At 43.9% G+C, this 14,166-nt stretch overlaps 1 protein-coding gene across 6 annotated transcripts in view; it reads right to left on the bottom strand.

Moving 5' to 3' along the window:
- The window catches only part of LOC117768483 (probable E3 ubiquitin-protein ligase HECTD4), a 34,313-nt gene that overhangs the window by 12,394 nt on the left and 7,753 nt on the right, over positions 1-14,166 (bottom strand). For 2 of the 6 annotated variants that reach the window (XM_034596854.1, XM_034596858.1), the window contains exons 6-49: positions 13,275-13,413; positions 12,746-12,916; positions 12,445-12,637; positions 12,172-12,333; positions 11,744-11,857; positions 11,490-11,630; positions 11,162-11,397; positions 10,929-11,071; positions 10,736-10,806; positions 10,535-10,640; positions 10,304-10,424; positions 10,087-10,209; positions 9,707-9,831; positions 9,207-9,360; positions 9,015-9,118; positions 8,630-8,828; positions 8,383-8,502; positions 8,183-8,287; positions 7,923-8,086; positions 7,521-7,766; positions 6,879-7,071; positions 6,546-6,650; positions 6,349-6,437; positions 6,086-6,270; positions 5,697-5,832; positions 5,467-5,611; positions 5,206-5,372; positions 4,928-5,074; positions 4,649-4,833; positions 4,351-4,504; positions 3,979-4,259; positions 3,670-3,856; positions 3,489-3,570; positions 3,177-3,379; positions 2,946-3,081; positions 2,584-2,766; positions 2,246-2,410; positions 1,983-2,152; positions 1,638-1,753; positions 1,421-1,524; positions 1,002-1,163; positions 706-854; positions 493-572; positions 72-235 (exon numbers count right to left, since the gene is read on the bottom strand). In XM_034596854.1, the coding sequence (XP_034452745.1) occupies positions 72-235; positions 493-572; positions 706-854; positions 1,002-1,163; positions 1,421-1,524; positions 1,638-1,753; positions 1,983-2,152; positions 2,246-2,410; positions 2,584-2,766; positions 2,946-3,081; positions 3,177-3,379; positions 3,489-3,570; positions 3,670-3,856; positions 3,979-4,259; positions 4,351-4,504; positions 4,649-4,833; positions 4,928-5,074; positions 5,206-5,372; positions 5,467-5,611; positions 5,697-5,832; positions 6,086-6,270; positions 6,349-6,437; positions 6,546-6,650; positions 6,879-7,071; positions 7,521-7,766; positions 7,923-8,086; positions 8,183-8,287; positions 8,383-8,502; positions 8,630-8,828; positions 9,015-9,118; positions 9,207-9,360; positions 9,707-9,831; positions 10,087-10,209; positions 10,304-10,424; positions 10,535-10,640; positions 10,736-10,806; positions 10,929-11,071; positions 11,162-11,397; positions 11,490-11,630; positions 11,744-11,857; positions 12,172-12,333; positions 12,445-12,637; positions 12,746-12,916; positions 13,275-13,413 (6,625 nt within the window). Of the gene's footprint in view, positions 1-71; positions 236-492; positions 573-705; positions 855-1,001; positions 1,164-1,420; positions 1,525-1,637; positions 1,754-1,982; positions 2,153-2,245; positions 2,411-2,583; positions 2,767-2,945; positions 3,082-3,176; positions 3,380-3,488; positions 3,571-3,669; positions 3,857-3,978; positions 4,260-4,350; positions 4,505-4,648; positions 4,834-4,927; positions 5,075-5,205; positions 5,373-5,466; positions 5,612-5,696; positions 5,833-6,085; positions 6,271-6,348; positions 6,438-6,545; positions 6,651-6,878; positions 7,072-7,520; positions 7,767-7,922; positions 8,087-8,182; positions 8,288-8,382; positions 8,503-8,629; positions 8,829-9,014; positions 9,119-9,206; positions 9,361-9,706; positions 9,832-10,080; positions 10,210-10,303; positions 10,425-10,534; positions 10,641-10,735; positions 10,807-10,928; positions 11,072-11,161; positions 11,398-11,489; positions 11,631-11,743; positions 11,858-12,171; positions 12,334-12,444; positions 12,638-12,745; positions 12,917-13,274; positions 13,414-14,166 lie in introns of all 6 variants that reach the window. The other 4 variants (XM_034596853.1, XM_034596856.1, XM_034596855.1 and 1 more) reach the window with 2 other exon arrangements.

The raw sequence follows: 14,166 nt of genomic DNA, 5'->3' as shown, positions 1-14,166 counted from the left end.
CAGTGAAGGCAAATTTTACAAGAGCTTAACAACAAAGGCTTTCAAAGTCATTTTAGTCAGCGGAAACTCACCTTCTTTTGAATGTGCACCAGGGGCCACATCCCGCCAGCTACATCATCAAGGATGGGGCTGAGCCTCTGGCCACAGTAGGTAAAGTAGACCCTGCCTTTAGGGGCCTGACCAGGGGGTGGAGGCGTGCCCTCAGAGCGTTCCCAGCCTATTCCAGCCACGTCACCTATGTTAATGCATACGTAAGATCACATCTCAAATATGACACTAACATACTTAAAAACATACCAACACTGGATATTGCTTGAAATGAAAACAGTATATGCTAAGGTTGTGTTGAAAAAGCAGCCAGTTAAGATACAATGGTCTTAAGGAGTTTCGCTAAAATCCATAACACACAGTACATTGAAGAGTTGACTTAATCAAACAACAGAGAAAGCCGAAAATGTAAATGTGGAAAAATCTATTTATCCCCAGTCTCACCAGGAAGTAGAGCCACATCCAGCCTAACACTCTTCCACTGCAGCAGACTGGAGCCATTGTAATGCACTGCCCTACCATTACTGACACACACACACACACACAGACAGGAGACAGACGCACAGAGATGGAACAACACAAAAGAGAAGAAAGCAGTCAGCACTCAGGTCAGAAACAGAGCAGTGAAGAAGAGATTGAATGTGCAGCTGAACATACTTATGAAACAGACATGTGCCGACTGGATTGGTCCATGCTCCGTCTCTCTTCTCTGCCTCAGTGGCAAATCCAAAGGACACAATCGGACCACTGTCCTCCTCAGAGTCTCCATAGGAGACAATTTCTATCTCCCAGTAAAAAGATGGGGCCTTCAGGGACAAAGAGAAGTAAATGAAAGAGTGTAGAGCGAAAGAAATATGATTGATTTAATTGGACTAATGACTAACTAACGAATGTTCAAACAAACATATGGAAATACCAATGCAGTACTGTGCATATTATTGTAATGTGAGCACCTGAATTGGAACAGCAGAGGTGGCGTAGATGAATGTGCCTCTAGGAAGACCTCCTCCAGCACTTGGATCAGCCAAGAAGGTGACAGAAGTCAGACGGGACGAGAACATGCACGCACGGACTGGAGGGAACACTCTGGACGGACACCAGGTGATCTCCTTGGGCTGGTGAGGCAAACGCATCAAAAGGAAAAGGACTGTTAAGTACATTAAAATGTTACTGAAGGTTTTCAAATTTATTATGAGTTAAGGCTTGTAGACAAAAAAGTCTACAATAAGATTTTTTCAACCTCCCTCCAAGATAAATGTGTATTTTCTGCTGCATACAGTCCATGTATGTTAAATGATGGGGGGGGATTTCTCTTATGCAAGAATTAAAGTAATAAAAACTAAAACTTTTCTATAAACTTGTTAACTCCCACCTGGCGTCTGTCTGTCTGCAGTGGTGGAGGCGGTGGTCGAGCACAGTCCCGGTACAGCATTCTCACTCTTTCACACTGAGCCTCAACCATGCCAAGACGCTCTCCTGCACAAGACGACAGAAATGTGTCACACACACACGCTACTGCCTAGTGTAGGGTGTTACAGACTCAGTACATTTTTATAAATGATTACAGATTTGTGTGAATAAATGCTCACCAGGGCTGCATTCCTGCGCAACCAAGTTGAGAACCTCAACAGCTGCAGGACACTGCTGAATGAACTCTTCACAGAAGGAGCTGTCCTCTAGGAGCTGTGCCATCACCAGACATGCCCTGGGGGGAAAAAAATGGGAACCTTGTGAAATTTGTATAATCTCTGGTTTTGTGGTTTTTTAAAGCATTTTTAACATGATTACATCACATTGACAGAGTTACATTTTCAAAGGGTCTTCTCAAAATAGGAACAGAGTTCTCCTTACAAAACTGAACTGAACAGATTTAATATGGATTCAATGAAATCTGCCACTTTGTCAAGAAATTAATTAAACCATTGTCAACTGACCTGGTTCTTATTTCAGCCAACAAGCGCACTGCAGCCATTACTGGGCTGGAGCCATCTCCTGTAGCTGGTAGAGAGGTGTGAATGGAGAGACTGCCCTCCTGTGGCAGAAGCATGGACTGCACTGCTTGCACCACCTTTTCAGTGATAGAGAGCTTATAGAGGGGCAGAGCCTGTTGGGGGTGAGTTAAGGTATAAAGAGAGACGCAGGTGAGTTTCAGGAAGATGAGCAAAACAAGGACCGAGACTGATGTCTGAATTCTTACCTCAGATCTTGGAGTGCAGAGGCGTGATATGGGGACTGTCAGGATGTCTGAGGCTTTACAAGCTCTCCTGTACTCACAAGAAGGAAACTTGACTGTAGCGATGCCCTCCTGCTCATTTATGGACATAACTATGCCCACGCTGCCCAGCACTCCCTTACCTACCACCTGCAAAGCAGAGGAAACAGAGGAAATGTGACAGCAGTTAACAATTAACTGCTTTCAATAAAAATAAAAAAAGAGGTACATGTTGACTTATTTACAATGCAAATTACAGCCTGTATAATATACTGTAAGCATAGCATTTTCACTTTTTTACAATTGTATCTCCTTTAACTAACCTGGACCTCAGAGCCGATCTTTATAGTTTCTTTGAAGCCTCCAAGGGCACAAAGAGCAGCTACAGCCTGTCTGCCAATAGCCTGCAGTTTAGCCAGTTTCCTGCCGCTGCTGCTGCCATTTTCCAGAATACTTTCAGCGTACTTCCCCAGCTGAGGGATAAACATTAGCGCCCGGGAGAGCACCTACCAAAACACCACAAGGAAAAAGCATTATGGTTTCGGCAAACAGCTTCATAAACTATCAACCTAAATATAGATTATTATAATGAACCTGTGGTAACATTTATAATATTTATAAATAAAGTTTATTATTGTTATTATATATTCATTGCTATGAAGGTAGAAACGGGACAATCATTTACTTTTTCAGCAGTGCTTGTCCAGATCTGAGCAGTGTTGGACTCAGGAGCAGTGAGCAGACTGTGCAGCAGAGCAATCACCTCGGCGGCCATACTGTTGGCAACATGGCCACTGATGAATGGCCTGACAGGGTCGGACCTATTGAAGGCAGGTTTAATGAAGAGACGTTACAAACACAATACAGACTGATGTTGTCACATGTTGAACAAAATATGTCAGCTCTCAAACAGTACCTGGCCAGCTCAGCGTTCCTGTCCCGACAAACAGCAGTCTGAGCAGTTTTCTTCTTGTCACCAGTGGTGATGCCTCCAGCAGCCTCCTGGACCAGCGTCTCCACAGGTGGACCAACGCTCACGATCAGACCAGACTGGGCCCACTTGTTCGCCTTCCTAAGGGCAGCAGATGCCTCCTCTGTGATCACCTCGCAGTTTCCACTCTAGGGGCGGATTCACATAGTATGGAGGTAAGAAAAGATGACAGTAACACAAATTGTCATAGGGAGAACATACACTGTTTTAATTTTTAGTCTTATCAACAGCTTTTACCTTTGTCATGTCTCTGTCCATCTTTACCACCTTTTCCATGTTTGCTCCAGTGCCAAGCCGAAAGGGACGTCCCTCTGAGCTGCTGCATTTCAAAGACATTGGAAGAACATTTGTGTCAGAGAAGCAGAGATTGGGCTTGCTGCTTTGAAGTAAAAACAACAATATTAGGGGCAAACCTTACCTGAGCAGTGGTTGTAGAACCTCATGAGAAGACTGGTCCTCTCTCTTGTGGATAAAGATTGAAAGCTTGCCGTCAACAGCCTCTCCCTCCTCCCCAACCTCGTCAGACTTCAGAGCTCCCTTGGAACTGGCTCGGGACAGAGATGTGTCCGGCTCAGAGGAGCTGGGAGAGAGCAGGGTCTGACAGCCTGGTGAAGAGGGAATATAGCAAGTATAGGAATTATCAGGAGAAAGCAACTTGTTTATCCAGTTTAGCAGATTCCCTATCACACACACATATATTTAGTACTCTGAAGGAAAAGAGACAAACCTGGTACTACATAGTCTGCTAGCTTGGCTAACAGCAAGGCAGCAATGCGTGAGGCAGGGTCACTTGCATCTTGCTGCTCAGCATCTAGCGTGTTAATAGAGTAGCTCCACGAGGGCAGGGCCACGTTACCACAGTCCTCCACACTCATGAGAGGCAGGGCAGCTCGGCATAGCTGCAGGATGATAAGTACCAGCTTTGGAGAGGGTCTCTGATCCAGTAGCAAAGACAAGAGCTTAGAAACACAGGCTGGCTGACTGAGGATAGCTTTTCCTATGTGGCTCCTGAAACATAAAACACAGGAACATACATTGTATGAATATCCACAAATATACACATACATGATATGCACACGTACAGGACATAAAGCTTTACCTGGAAAGGTCATTGAGCAGACTGAGCACATCCTGTAAGGCATCATTGCCAGCTGCCTGATTTCCACAGCACTCTGTGGCTCTGGCCAGGTGATTGGTCAGCAGGCTGGACACCTGCCGTGCCAGACCAGAGTGCACAGCATCTGTAGACCCACCTTTGAAGAAGAAAAAAAACCCATTACAACAAACAACTAATCATTTAATTTGATGGTGTAAAAAAGCCTCAACACCTTAAAGTGCCCTCATTCAAAGGGTACAACACTGGTGATTGTTCACACATGCTAAGTAACTTTTCTTACCTTCCACCTTCTCCCACTCAATACATCGGTTGGCCAGCACCTGGAAAGCAGCCCAAGCCATGGTGGCCACCTTCTGCTTTTTGGTCTGCTTCTCATTTGAGCTACATTCCCTCTGACCACTTAAACTACACAGACTGTCCATGAGCTGGACCAGGCCACTCCGAACCAGGCACTGCTCCTCGCTCCTATGACGACATGGACGATAAGTGAGGGTTAACAATCTGAGGGTCTAGCAATACTGGAATAATAAACGAGACAATGCAAGGTGGATTCTCTTGCCTGGTGTAGGGGATTGTGCAAAGTAAGCCAATACTGTTGGCACACGCGAGGGGATAGCGAGCACATAGTGACACTACAGACGTCATGGTCTCCCCAAAGGCTTCCTGCACCTGCTCAACCATTCCACCACAGGTCAGCTCCTCAATCCTGCACAGAGGAAACAGAAACAACCAAACACTGTTATTCTGTGCCATTTAATTTTTTATCATTTATATAATATGAGGGACAGAATCTTGTGTAGGTTCAGATTTTAATTGTGGTTCAGCCTCTCCTCTTACCTTGGGCCACCTTGCAGTACCATAGTGACAGGCCCCACCAGGTGGGTGACACCACCTACTCTAACAGCTGCAGTGAGCAACTCCCTCATATGAACCAGTGCCTGCTTCCGTGTACTGCCACGTCTCCAGCGTGTCTGTGCAGCAGACAGGAAACTGCTGCTTGACACCTACGGACATGACAGATATAAAATTATAGAATCCACCTGCTGATTCTCATGCAGCTATGACAACAAACAACCGGGTGTTGAGTCAGAAACCTACAGATTGATCAGGTGTCGTCCCGATAAAGGCAAAGAGCTGTCCCAGCAGCACACTGTATGTTGGCTTGTCTCGGCTGTCCTCTATAGCCAGAGACTGCAGCAGAGTAAATGAGGTGCTGCGATGACTGGTGGGGTGATGTCGCCTCCTATAGATAGAAAAAAAAAAGAAAAGGAATAAATTCCGCCATTCCTATGATTTTCTACTATGAAATCCATCAAACCAACACAGACCTTTGTGAAGCGTGTGTAAACTCCAAGTCTTGATTAGCAATCATCTCCAAGTCAGAGGGTGCTGACATGCTGCGCAGGAACACTGGCTGCTTCACCAACGGGATCACTGTCTTGGCATCTGACACCGACTTAGAGGCTGAGGCAAGAATGAGAGCGATTAGGAGAAAATCTAACTGGTCTCCCATCTCTAATGTCTCTGGGTAACAAACACTTGTAAATCATGCAGGAATTAATAACGGACAACTCATTCACCAAAGAAACAGAGTAAACGTGTTTACAGAATTTCATTAAGTCTCCCGTGTGAGTTACATAACTGTACCCATACATGTAATAAATCAAAACAAGGCTTAGAACATAGCAGCTGATTAGTGACACAAGAAGACACATACAAAGATGCGTACCTGGACCTGGTGTGCCAGCAGGTGTGGTGGTTAGGCTCCTGCAGTGTGGAGCGATGGTAACATGGAGCAGCAGCTCAGTGCGGTTCATTAGACTTTTTACCAGCGCCTTCGTTTTGGCGAGTGGGGTGCAACTTCTGCTGTGCGTGGTGTTGACATCCTGGAAGAACTTCTCCCTGTCGGTACAAATACATGTTAGATAGAACACTGCTTTACCTGTGACTGAGATAATGAGGTAATTTTGAATTACTTGCCTCAATGCAAGAACAACATTTTCCAAGTCACTAAAATCAAGTGGGACCTCCTTCAGGGAGCAGAGCAGCTCCAGCTCCTTAATTTTGTTCTGGTACAAAGAAAACATGTCATTAAGACCACAGCAAATATTAGAGGTAATGGTTTAATCTCTTGAGCAAAAGTTATAAATTGTGTGTATGTGTATGGTGAAGGGTACCTCAAAGAAGTGGTAGTCGTGGAAGAAAGGAGTGTTGTTCTCCAGCTTTCCCTGCTGGGCCTCCTCCACCTCATTCTGCCACTTTTGTTCCAATTCCGCTACACTCTGAAAGCAACACAGGACAAAATTGGCACAGAGACACAGTCTTCTTGGAACTTTCCTTTTTTTTTTTTATAGCTAAATTCAGGTCTCTTGTCCATCTAAATCTGGTCAATCTTATTTTAACTGATAACCTATTCTGCTGGTTTTAAAATAGTTCTCATACTTCCTAATGTTGTGGGTCATATTTAAGTATAAATGGCTAGTGTGTATAGTATTGCGTATAGAGCTCACCTGCAGCTGACGCTCCATAGCATTGATCTTCTTAAAGGTCTCGGCCATGATCTTACAGACCAGGTCATACTCCTCTGCATGATCCTCGCGGTACTGGTAGTTGACGAGTGACTGAAGGGCATCCACCAGGCTTAAATGTTTTATGACACAAGATATGATAACCTCCTCCATTACATCTGGTCTGATCACCTCCCTTACAGAGAAAAAAAATGGTTGAGTATTAATGTTATGGTTTGCTTTTGATAAGAAAACAATGAGAACTTTACTTCATAGTGTGTATGCATTCACGTCTGCAATATTGCTTCTATTATCCAATAAACACACAAAAAGCAATGGGATCATCAACCAGACTAACATGTTGAAAAACACCTTTGGAACAGAACAAAGAATTTACTCTATGAGCTGAGCCCCGTGGTTTACAAAATCCTAGATTGCTGGTCCTATTTTAAAGTTTAAAATGTCTGCCTGAGGAAAAATGTGATGATTGGTGGACTGTATTCAAATATTTATATTTAATGTCAATTACAAGAACCAGGATGATTGTATTTGCCACTTAGGGGATGCTACCACTGTAATTTCTCCATACAGTTCAGAGGTGACACATGCATACCCTCTATTACTGACACAACATGGATTTCTTACTTGATACTGGGGCGAAACTGTGGTCGAGCCCTTCCAGACACCTCTCGTAGCCTTCCCATGATGCCTGGAGGGAGGCGGATACGAGGCAAGTCAAAGTAGGACCCTGGCATCAGGCCTGGGGGTGGGATGAGCACATCAGCTGGGTAGATGAACTCCCGGTCCTCCTCAATGGTGAGAGGCAGAGGTGACGGGCTGGGTGTGAGGGCAGGGGAGATTGCACCGTTTGCTTCCACCTGCCACTGGCACCTAGAGAAAGAACAAAATCTTCCATCAGTCTGTCATTTCAGCTGCCAGCAGTCTTGCCGTCTTCAACTTCATACCACTTTAGTATAGTACAATGTAAGAGTTGGTACATATTCTTATCGCAGAGGACGTTTTGTGCAGCTTTCATTTAACTGTCACCTTTGCAGCAGCTTTGAACAGAGCAAATCGTGGCAGGCTTCCTCCTCCCTCGTCACTTCTGGTCCGTTGTACAGAATACGAAGCATTGAACAAGCCAGCACTGACAGACCCAGTGCAAGGTCTGCCAGGAAGGGGAGGCCTCCTGAGACATCCTCAGATGACTCCTGAACACAAAACCAGACAGCATCTTCCGAATTAGCTGATGTTCTTCATTTTTCCACACTGTCAGTATGACGACTACAGATGTTCCCACATTTTACCTGAGCTCTGACAGTGCAGGAGAACCCCCACATGGCTTTATCAGGGGTGTTGTGTTCACGTCCACTCCTCATCTCAAAAGAAAAAGTCACAGTGTCTCCTTCCACCTAAAACAGGGAACAGAAAAAAGTATTACTTTAAAAAACTGCTGTGTGTACTGTGTGTTTACTGTGTATGTTTGCACAAAAACAGCTTATTGTACCTTGACGAGGTCTTTGGGCCATCCTGTCCCCAATACACTGCGACTGCCGTATCCCAGAGTGTTCCCTCCGTACTCCGTTACTTTACGACTGTTCGTGTTGGGACCAGCATAGATCACCAACTAGAATTTCAGAAAATACATTTAATCAAAATCAATAATTAAAAGTCCCTAAACTAAATATCTGCTATAGTTTACACAAAATACATGTAATAGCTACAAAGAGCAACAAAATTGTGATGGTCATTACCTTGTCATAGTCATACTGTGATGAGCAGCGAGAATCAAAGCGCAGGTAGAGGCAGCGAGCTCCTGGGATGTGAACTGTCTCCTTGAACTTGTAATTGTCCCTTACAGGGTGCACTGTCTCTACGGTTTTCCCAGCAGCCCATGGGGCTGGGATCTTGAGTCCAGTCAGGAAACCTGGCTCCTCACGCTCGTCAAGAATTCTAATATACAGGACACAAAAAAGAAAGATTCAGAATACTGACAGTCAGCTGGCACTTACGTTATCATTAGTTCTGTGAACACAGTGAAATCTTACTGTTCTCATTAAAATGCTAAGTTATGCAGAAAATGTATCCAAGATATGATCAGATGAATTAATTTGTGAATTATGAAAAAAGAAAACGTACTTGTCATCAATGGTACATGCCTTCGCCCCCTGCCCGAGAGTGCCACACGTAGGTGGAGGCTCTTCAGTGAAAAGCGGAGACTGAGTCTTTAGTAACAGGGCAGTCTGAAATGCAGAGAGTGTAAATAAATACTTCAGTAAGAAAAACTTTTATTTAATGCAAAACTTGTCTTTGGATTTGCAAGATGCCGACCTGGCTGGTATAGAGGACCAGCTGCACCAACTGAGGCATGAGGGCATCGGCAAGAATGAGGGTCTGCAGGTTGGGGTGCATCAGAGAGGTGAGCAACACTGGCAGTAGGTGCCCAAGCATGGTGGCCTTGGTTACCTGCTCCAGGCCTTTCAACCTGAGGTTAGCAAGAAGGGAGAAGGTAAAAATGTATCTGTGTTGGATCCTCGGCAGAAAAATATGACAATTTTAAAAGCCTGCACCCATAAATGATTTCCCATGGCCTTTTATTCCTTTCAAGGAAGCTTCAGCATTACTCGGCTTTAGCTAAATCTTGTTTCATGGTGAAGTACGGCATTAGAGCCAACTATGAGAAAACCATGTCTGCTTTTTTTTTTTGATAGTTACATTATGGTTATACAGCTGGCACCAAAGTCTGGTCATGGATTATAATAAAATAGGTCTCAGGGCATCCATCCATCACTGCTGACCAAAAGAACATTTAAAAAAAAAAAAAAGTTCACCTTGTTTCTCTGTCAGGGATGTCACTGTTTATCAGGGCTGTGGTCACCTGCTGCAGGGTTTCCAGTACTTCATCACATCCCACCAGGATCTTAGTTGCCAGGGACAGTATGCTACCTTGCAGCTCCTGAGGACAACACACAGAATAGGAAAACACTTACGTAACCCTGCTTCAGTAACCATAAATAGAAATATTTAGAAATAAAACAACGTAAGTCAATACAACACTGTTAACTGATTTCATTAAAACTGCAGTAGGCACAAATTATTAAGCTGTGCTATAAACAAGAATTGATTTCTTGTTGCTCTGTTCCACCAACAAACACCCGAACAAACTCCATGTGCAGAGGTAGGGGTATTTAAAGGGGATGTTTACCTGTACCTTCATTGTTTCCCCTTGTATGGAGCTGTCACTGTCGTCATTATCATCTGGACGGATTAGAATGGTGTTACTGAGGAGGTGGTTCTGAACGGCCATGAGGTAGCGCAGACTAGGTGAGACCACCTAAGGAGAGAGGGATACCATTTTAAGTTTCTATCTCAAAAAAACCTGTGATCTTGGTCAGCATGAGTAAGTGTTTCTGAAAAGATATTCATACTGGTACAGTGGAGAGCAGCTTCTGGAAGTCATCTCGGGCGACAGTCTGACATTTGGTAATGACGAGGCAGGATTCCCGCACTACAGTCTTGAGGATACAGTGCAGCAGCTCATCATTCAATCTGAAAAACAGAGAGATTTCTACCCTTCAAAAACAAGAAGATACCCACAAGGAGCCAACTTAGGTTTGTAAACTAGGACATGATATCGTTGGAACAGTGTTGCCATTTACCTGTAGTGGTCGTCTTCTTCACTCCCAAATCTATTCTTTTGCAGCTGGTCTGCCAAGTTGGTGAGGATGACGTCCCGAAGCTGAGACAGGCCAGTGTTTCTTTCACCTGGGTATCACATACAAACACACACGATATGGGATTTATTGCCACAAAACAACAAAGGTGCCAGTTTTATTATAATGAGCATGTTCAATAATCACCTTCAGTTAGTACAAGTTTCAGTAGTTTGTTGAGTTCAGCCTCCCCATGATACAAAGTATTCAGGCCTGAGCTACAGAGACGGAGGAAGTAAAAAGAGACAAAGGGTTCATTTAAATATAAATATGATCAAACAACATTTTAACTGATTGGTATGTATAGTATATTGTGTTGTATTTGAGAATGATCACTTACCTGATGGCCATGCACACCTCTCTCTGAATCTCTGCTCCTATCTGATCCACTGGAGCCATGAGTAGCTGCCACAGGAGGAGGCCGGAGCGGCGCACACTCTCCCTATTCTGCTCCGACTGAGGATTGAAAAACCTAAACACCACCTAGAAAAGACAGATCGAAAAAATATATATATATGAAAAAACACCAAAAACAGTGTCAATTCTGTAAAAACATCCCAAGCTGCACCGTACCTGGAACACCACCAAGATGCACCGGATGATGCAGGTATCTCCGTTGACCATGGCCTTCTCCATAATGTCACAGATGCTGCTGAAGTGACGAGCCTCGATGGGATGTTGTTTACCCAGTAAGGCACCCAGAGGCAAGCTGTTGCTGGTGGCTGCCAGCAAGTTGAGCTGGTGGATACACATAGCACCAACATGATGAAGTAGCTGGTTGATCACCTCGCCAGTGGCCACTGTTTCCTCTGTGAAAAGACAGGTGTTGCAGATTAGCAAACTTTTAAATTTGACTTTATAGAAAGGAGCAACTTGGGGTTTCAGTGCGGTTTGTGTCTACCTTTGGGTTCTTTGATGACATGGCTGACACCGAGCCTATGGCACACATGATGGAAGGCTTGGTTCCCAGGGTTGCACCACTGATCTATGTAATCACTGGAGCAGGTCCATATCAAGTTGTTCAGTGCATCGTAACATGCTCCTATGGCGTAAAAGATTGCATAATTAAGTGTCGCTTACGCTGGCAATGCACTGTGTGACCATCTTCTGTGAGTTTTAAATACACCAGCAGAAAGTGACAGAAGTTGAGCTCACCTAGCCCTGCCACCTGGGCTCCCCTGCCGAGAGAACTGCCAGGAGCATCAATGAGGTCTGCGCGGCTGCTGAACTGACCGTCAGCCAGGTTAAACACCAGGCTGGAGGCTAAAACTGAACAAAAAAACAACAATTATGTTTAGTGAATAAACCCATAACTAACAATTCGGTACAAGGTGGTCTCTATTTAAAATCTATCTCTGCTCAAATTAAATGTAATATAGCTGTCCCTACCATCCCTCCTGATTTAAGACCTCAATTTTAAATAAACGTATATGGAATATTTGTTATCTGCTGGAACATGATGTCAAATGTTTGTTGTTGTTTTTTTTACTTAAGAATAAAGAAAAATCACAAGATAACTGTCAGATATTATGGGGAAAAAAGCAACACAATGAGGTTTTAGCCCTGTCTGTGTGTGCTCTTACTTTTGAGAGAGGACAGGCTGCTGGTACCTCCAAATAGCGAGCGTGTGGCAGAGCTCCCAGATACACCCGGAGGGGAGACCAGCATCACAAGATAGGTTCCACACACATACATTGGGGTCTTCCTCAGAGTCTTCAGAGGGAGTCCACAGCTGGTGTTGACAGCTATGAAAGAGGTAAGCAAAAAGCTTTTTAATGTATTCTCTGATCCAAACCTTTTTATGTATATGATCCATTTGATTTTCACGTTAAAAATCGTTTTTGCTGATGAATTACCTGACTGTTCCTCTTTGACAGTGTTGGTAATTGCGGAGCCTGTGAGAGCAGCCAATGTGGCAGAATGGGAGGCCCGGAAGCGTGACATTCGACTCAAGAGAAGTTCATTCAAGCACTTGGAAGACTCGCCTTCTTTGCGAGTAAGAATAACTCTCTCCTGCAAGATGTCTGCGACACATAATCCTGTCTGTGTCTGCACCATTCATAGGGAAAAGAAAAACAACAACAAAATCAAGATGCTATCCGATACATAGTGAATACAGCTGAATCTGCTGTATATATCAGCGGATGAAGTACTCACAGACAAGAGAAAGACATCCATGAAGACAGAGTGGCCTTTCTGCGTCTTCTCGTTGAGACTGGCCGGAGACCAGACCCAGTACAGGTAGGTTCCATCTGAGCAGAGGTGCAACGTGGTCATGCTGCTGCCCACAGGAAAGTGATGGGCTGGCATGGGCACAATCTGGCACACCTAAAAGTGAACATTAACATAAGCTATGGCCACGCACAAAGACGGAGCTGGTTGGATGTTTATGGCCACATTTTCACAGAATATAGATTTTATCTAGTGCCTGTCTCTGTATGAATTCATGTATGAATCCATTACAATTCCTCAACCTGCCTCTTCATCTCTTGCATTTGCTTTCCACCCTTTTTGGTCCACTTTAAGAGGACTGATTTCGGTTCATTTAAAGAAAACTATGTATGAAAACAGCCTAAATGACAACTACAATTATAATTTTCTGTGAACAGATCAGTAAATTCAAAAGGATTTACAATGTCAAAGGCACTCAATGAGGCAAAAAAATAGTGGAATAATGGAACCGTACCTGGAGAGTGAAGGGGTCAATGACCTGGCACAGCTGATGAGGCTTGGCATCGAAGGAGGAGGGACGGTGGAGGAGGCGACCGCTGCTGAACACCACCCAGCCGGGCTCCAACTCCTCATTTCGACAGTACACAAAACCTCTACACAAACACAGAGCATACATTACACTGGTTAGTGTGGATGTTTTAATTATTCTACTTTTATCTTGAAAGATCCAGAAGAGACACCTGGGTTTGATTAATTTAAAGACATAAATATCTCCAAACATCCAAACACAACAATACACAACAAATACACATTAGCTGCAATATGACGTATGTTGAAAAGTCTCCATAGAATAATTTCTACTATTGCTTACTCGACTGAGTGCTGACTACAAGGTACTGACAGCACGTCCTCTAAGAAAAGCAGTGGTGAGCTACTTCAAATCTATTATGGTCAAATCTACACAGATGTCTGGCATGACTAAGAATTGTGCTAGTAGCTATAGGTTATTCAATGGTGGCTCCAACTGTATTGGAATTCATTTCCCCTACAGAGATGTTTAGTTTGGTTATTATTCCTCACATTGGATTAACAAACCTTGGTACTTCTAAGTACAATTGGGTTATTCACAGGTCTAAATCTGACACATGTATCTTTTCTGGAAGTTATTCAGCAAGAGAAAAAAATGTACTCTTTGAATTCTAAAAACATATTGTGGAAGGAAGCTGCCCTCTACTTGCTAATAGGGCAATTTGCTGTAATTGCTTGGCATTATAATGCAGAGCACACATCACCTCTCTGTCCCTTTCATAATCAACCAAGTCAATCACAGATGGTCATAGAGGATGTGACGTGTACAACAGATATTGGTTTACAAATTGCCAGGAAATAACGTAGCACCACTGTTG

Source organism: Hippoglossus hippoglossus, chromosome 9 (assembly GCF_009819705.1).
Source record: "Hippoglossus hippoglossus isolate fHipHip1 chromosome 9, fHipHip1.pri, whole genome shotgun sequence".
In the NCBI taxonomy this organism is placed as follows: Eukaryota; Metazoa; Chordata; class Actinopteri; order Pleuronectiformes; family Pleuronectidae; genus Hippoglossus; species Hippoglossus hippoglossus.
Note: the sequence above shows the minus strand (reverse complement) of the source record. Positions and strands in the feature narration are given on the sequence as shown.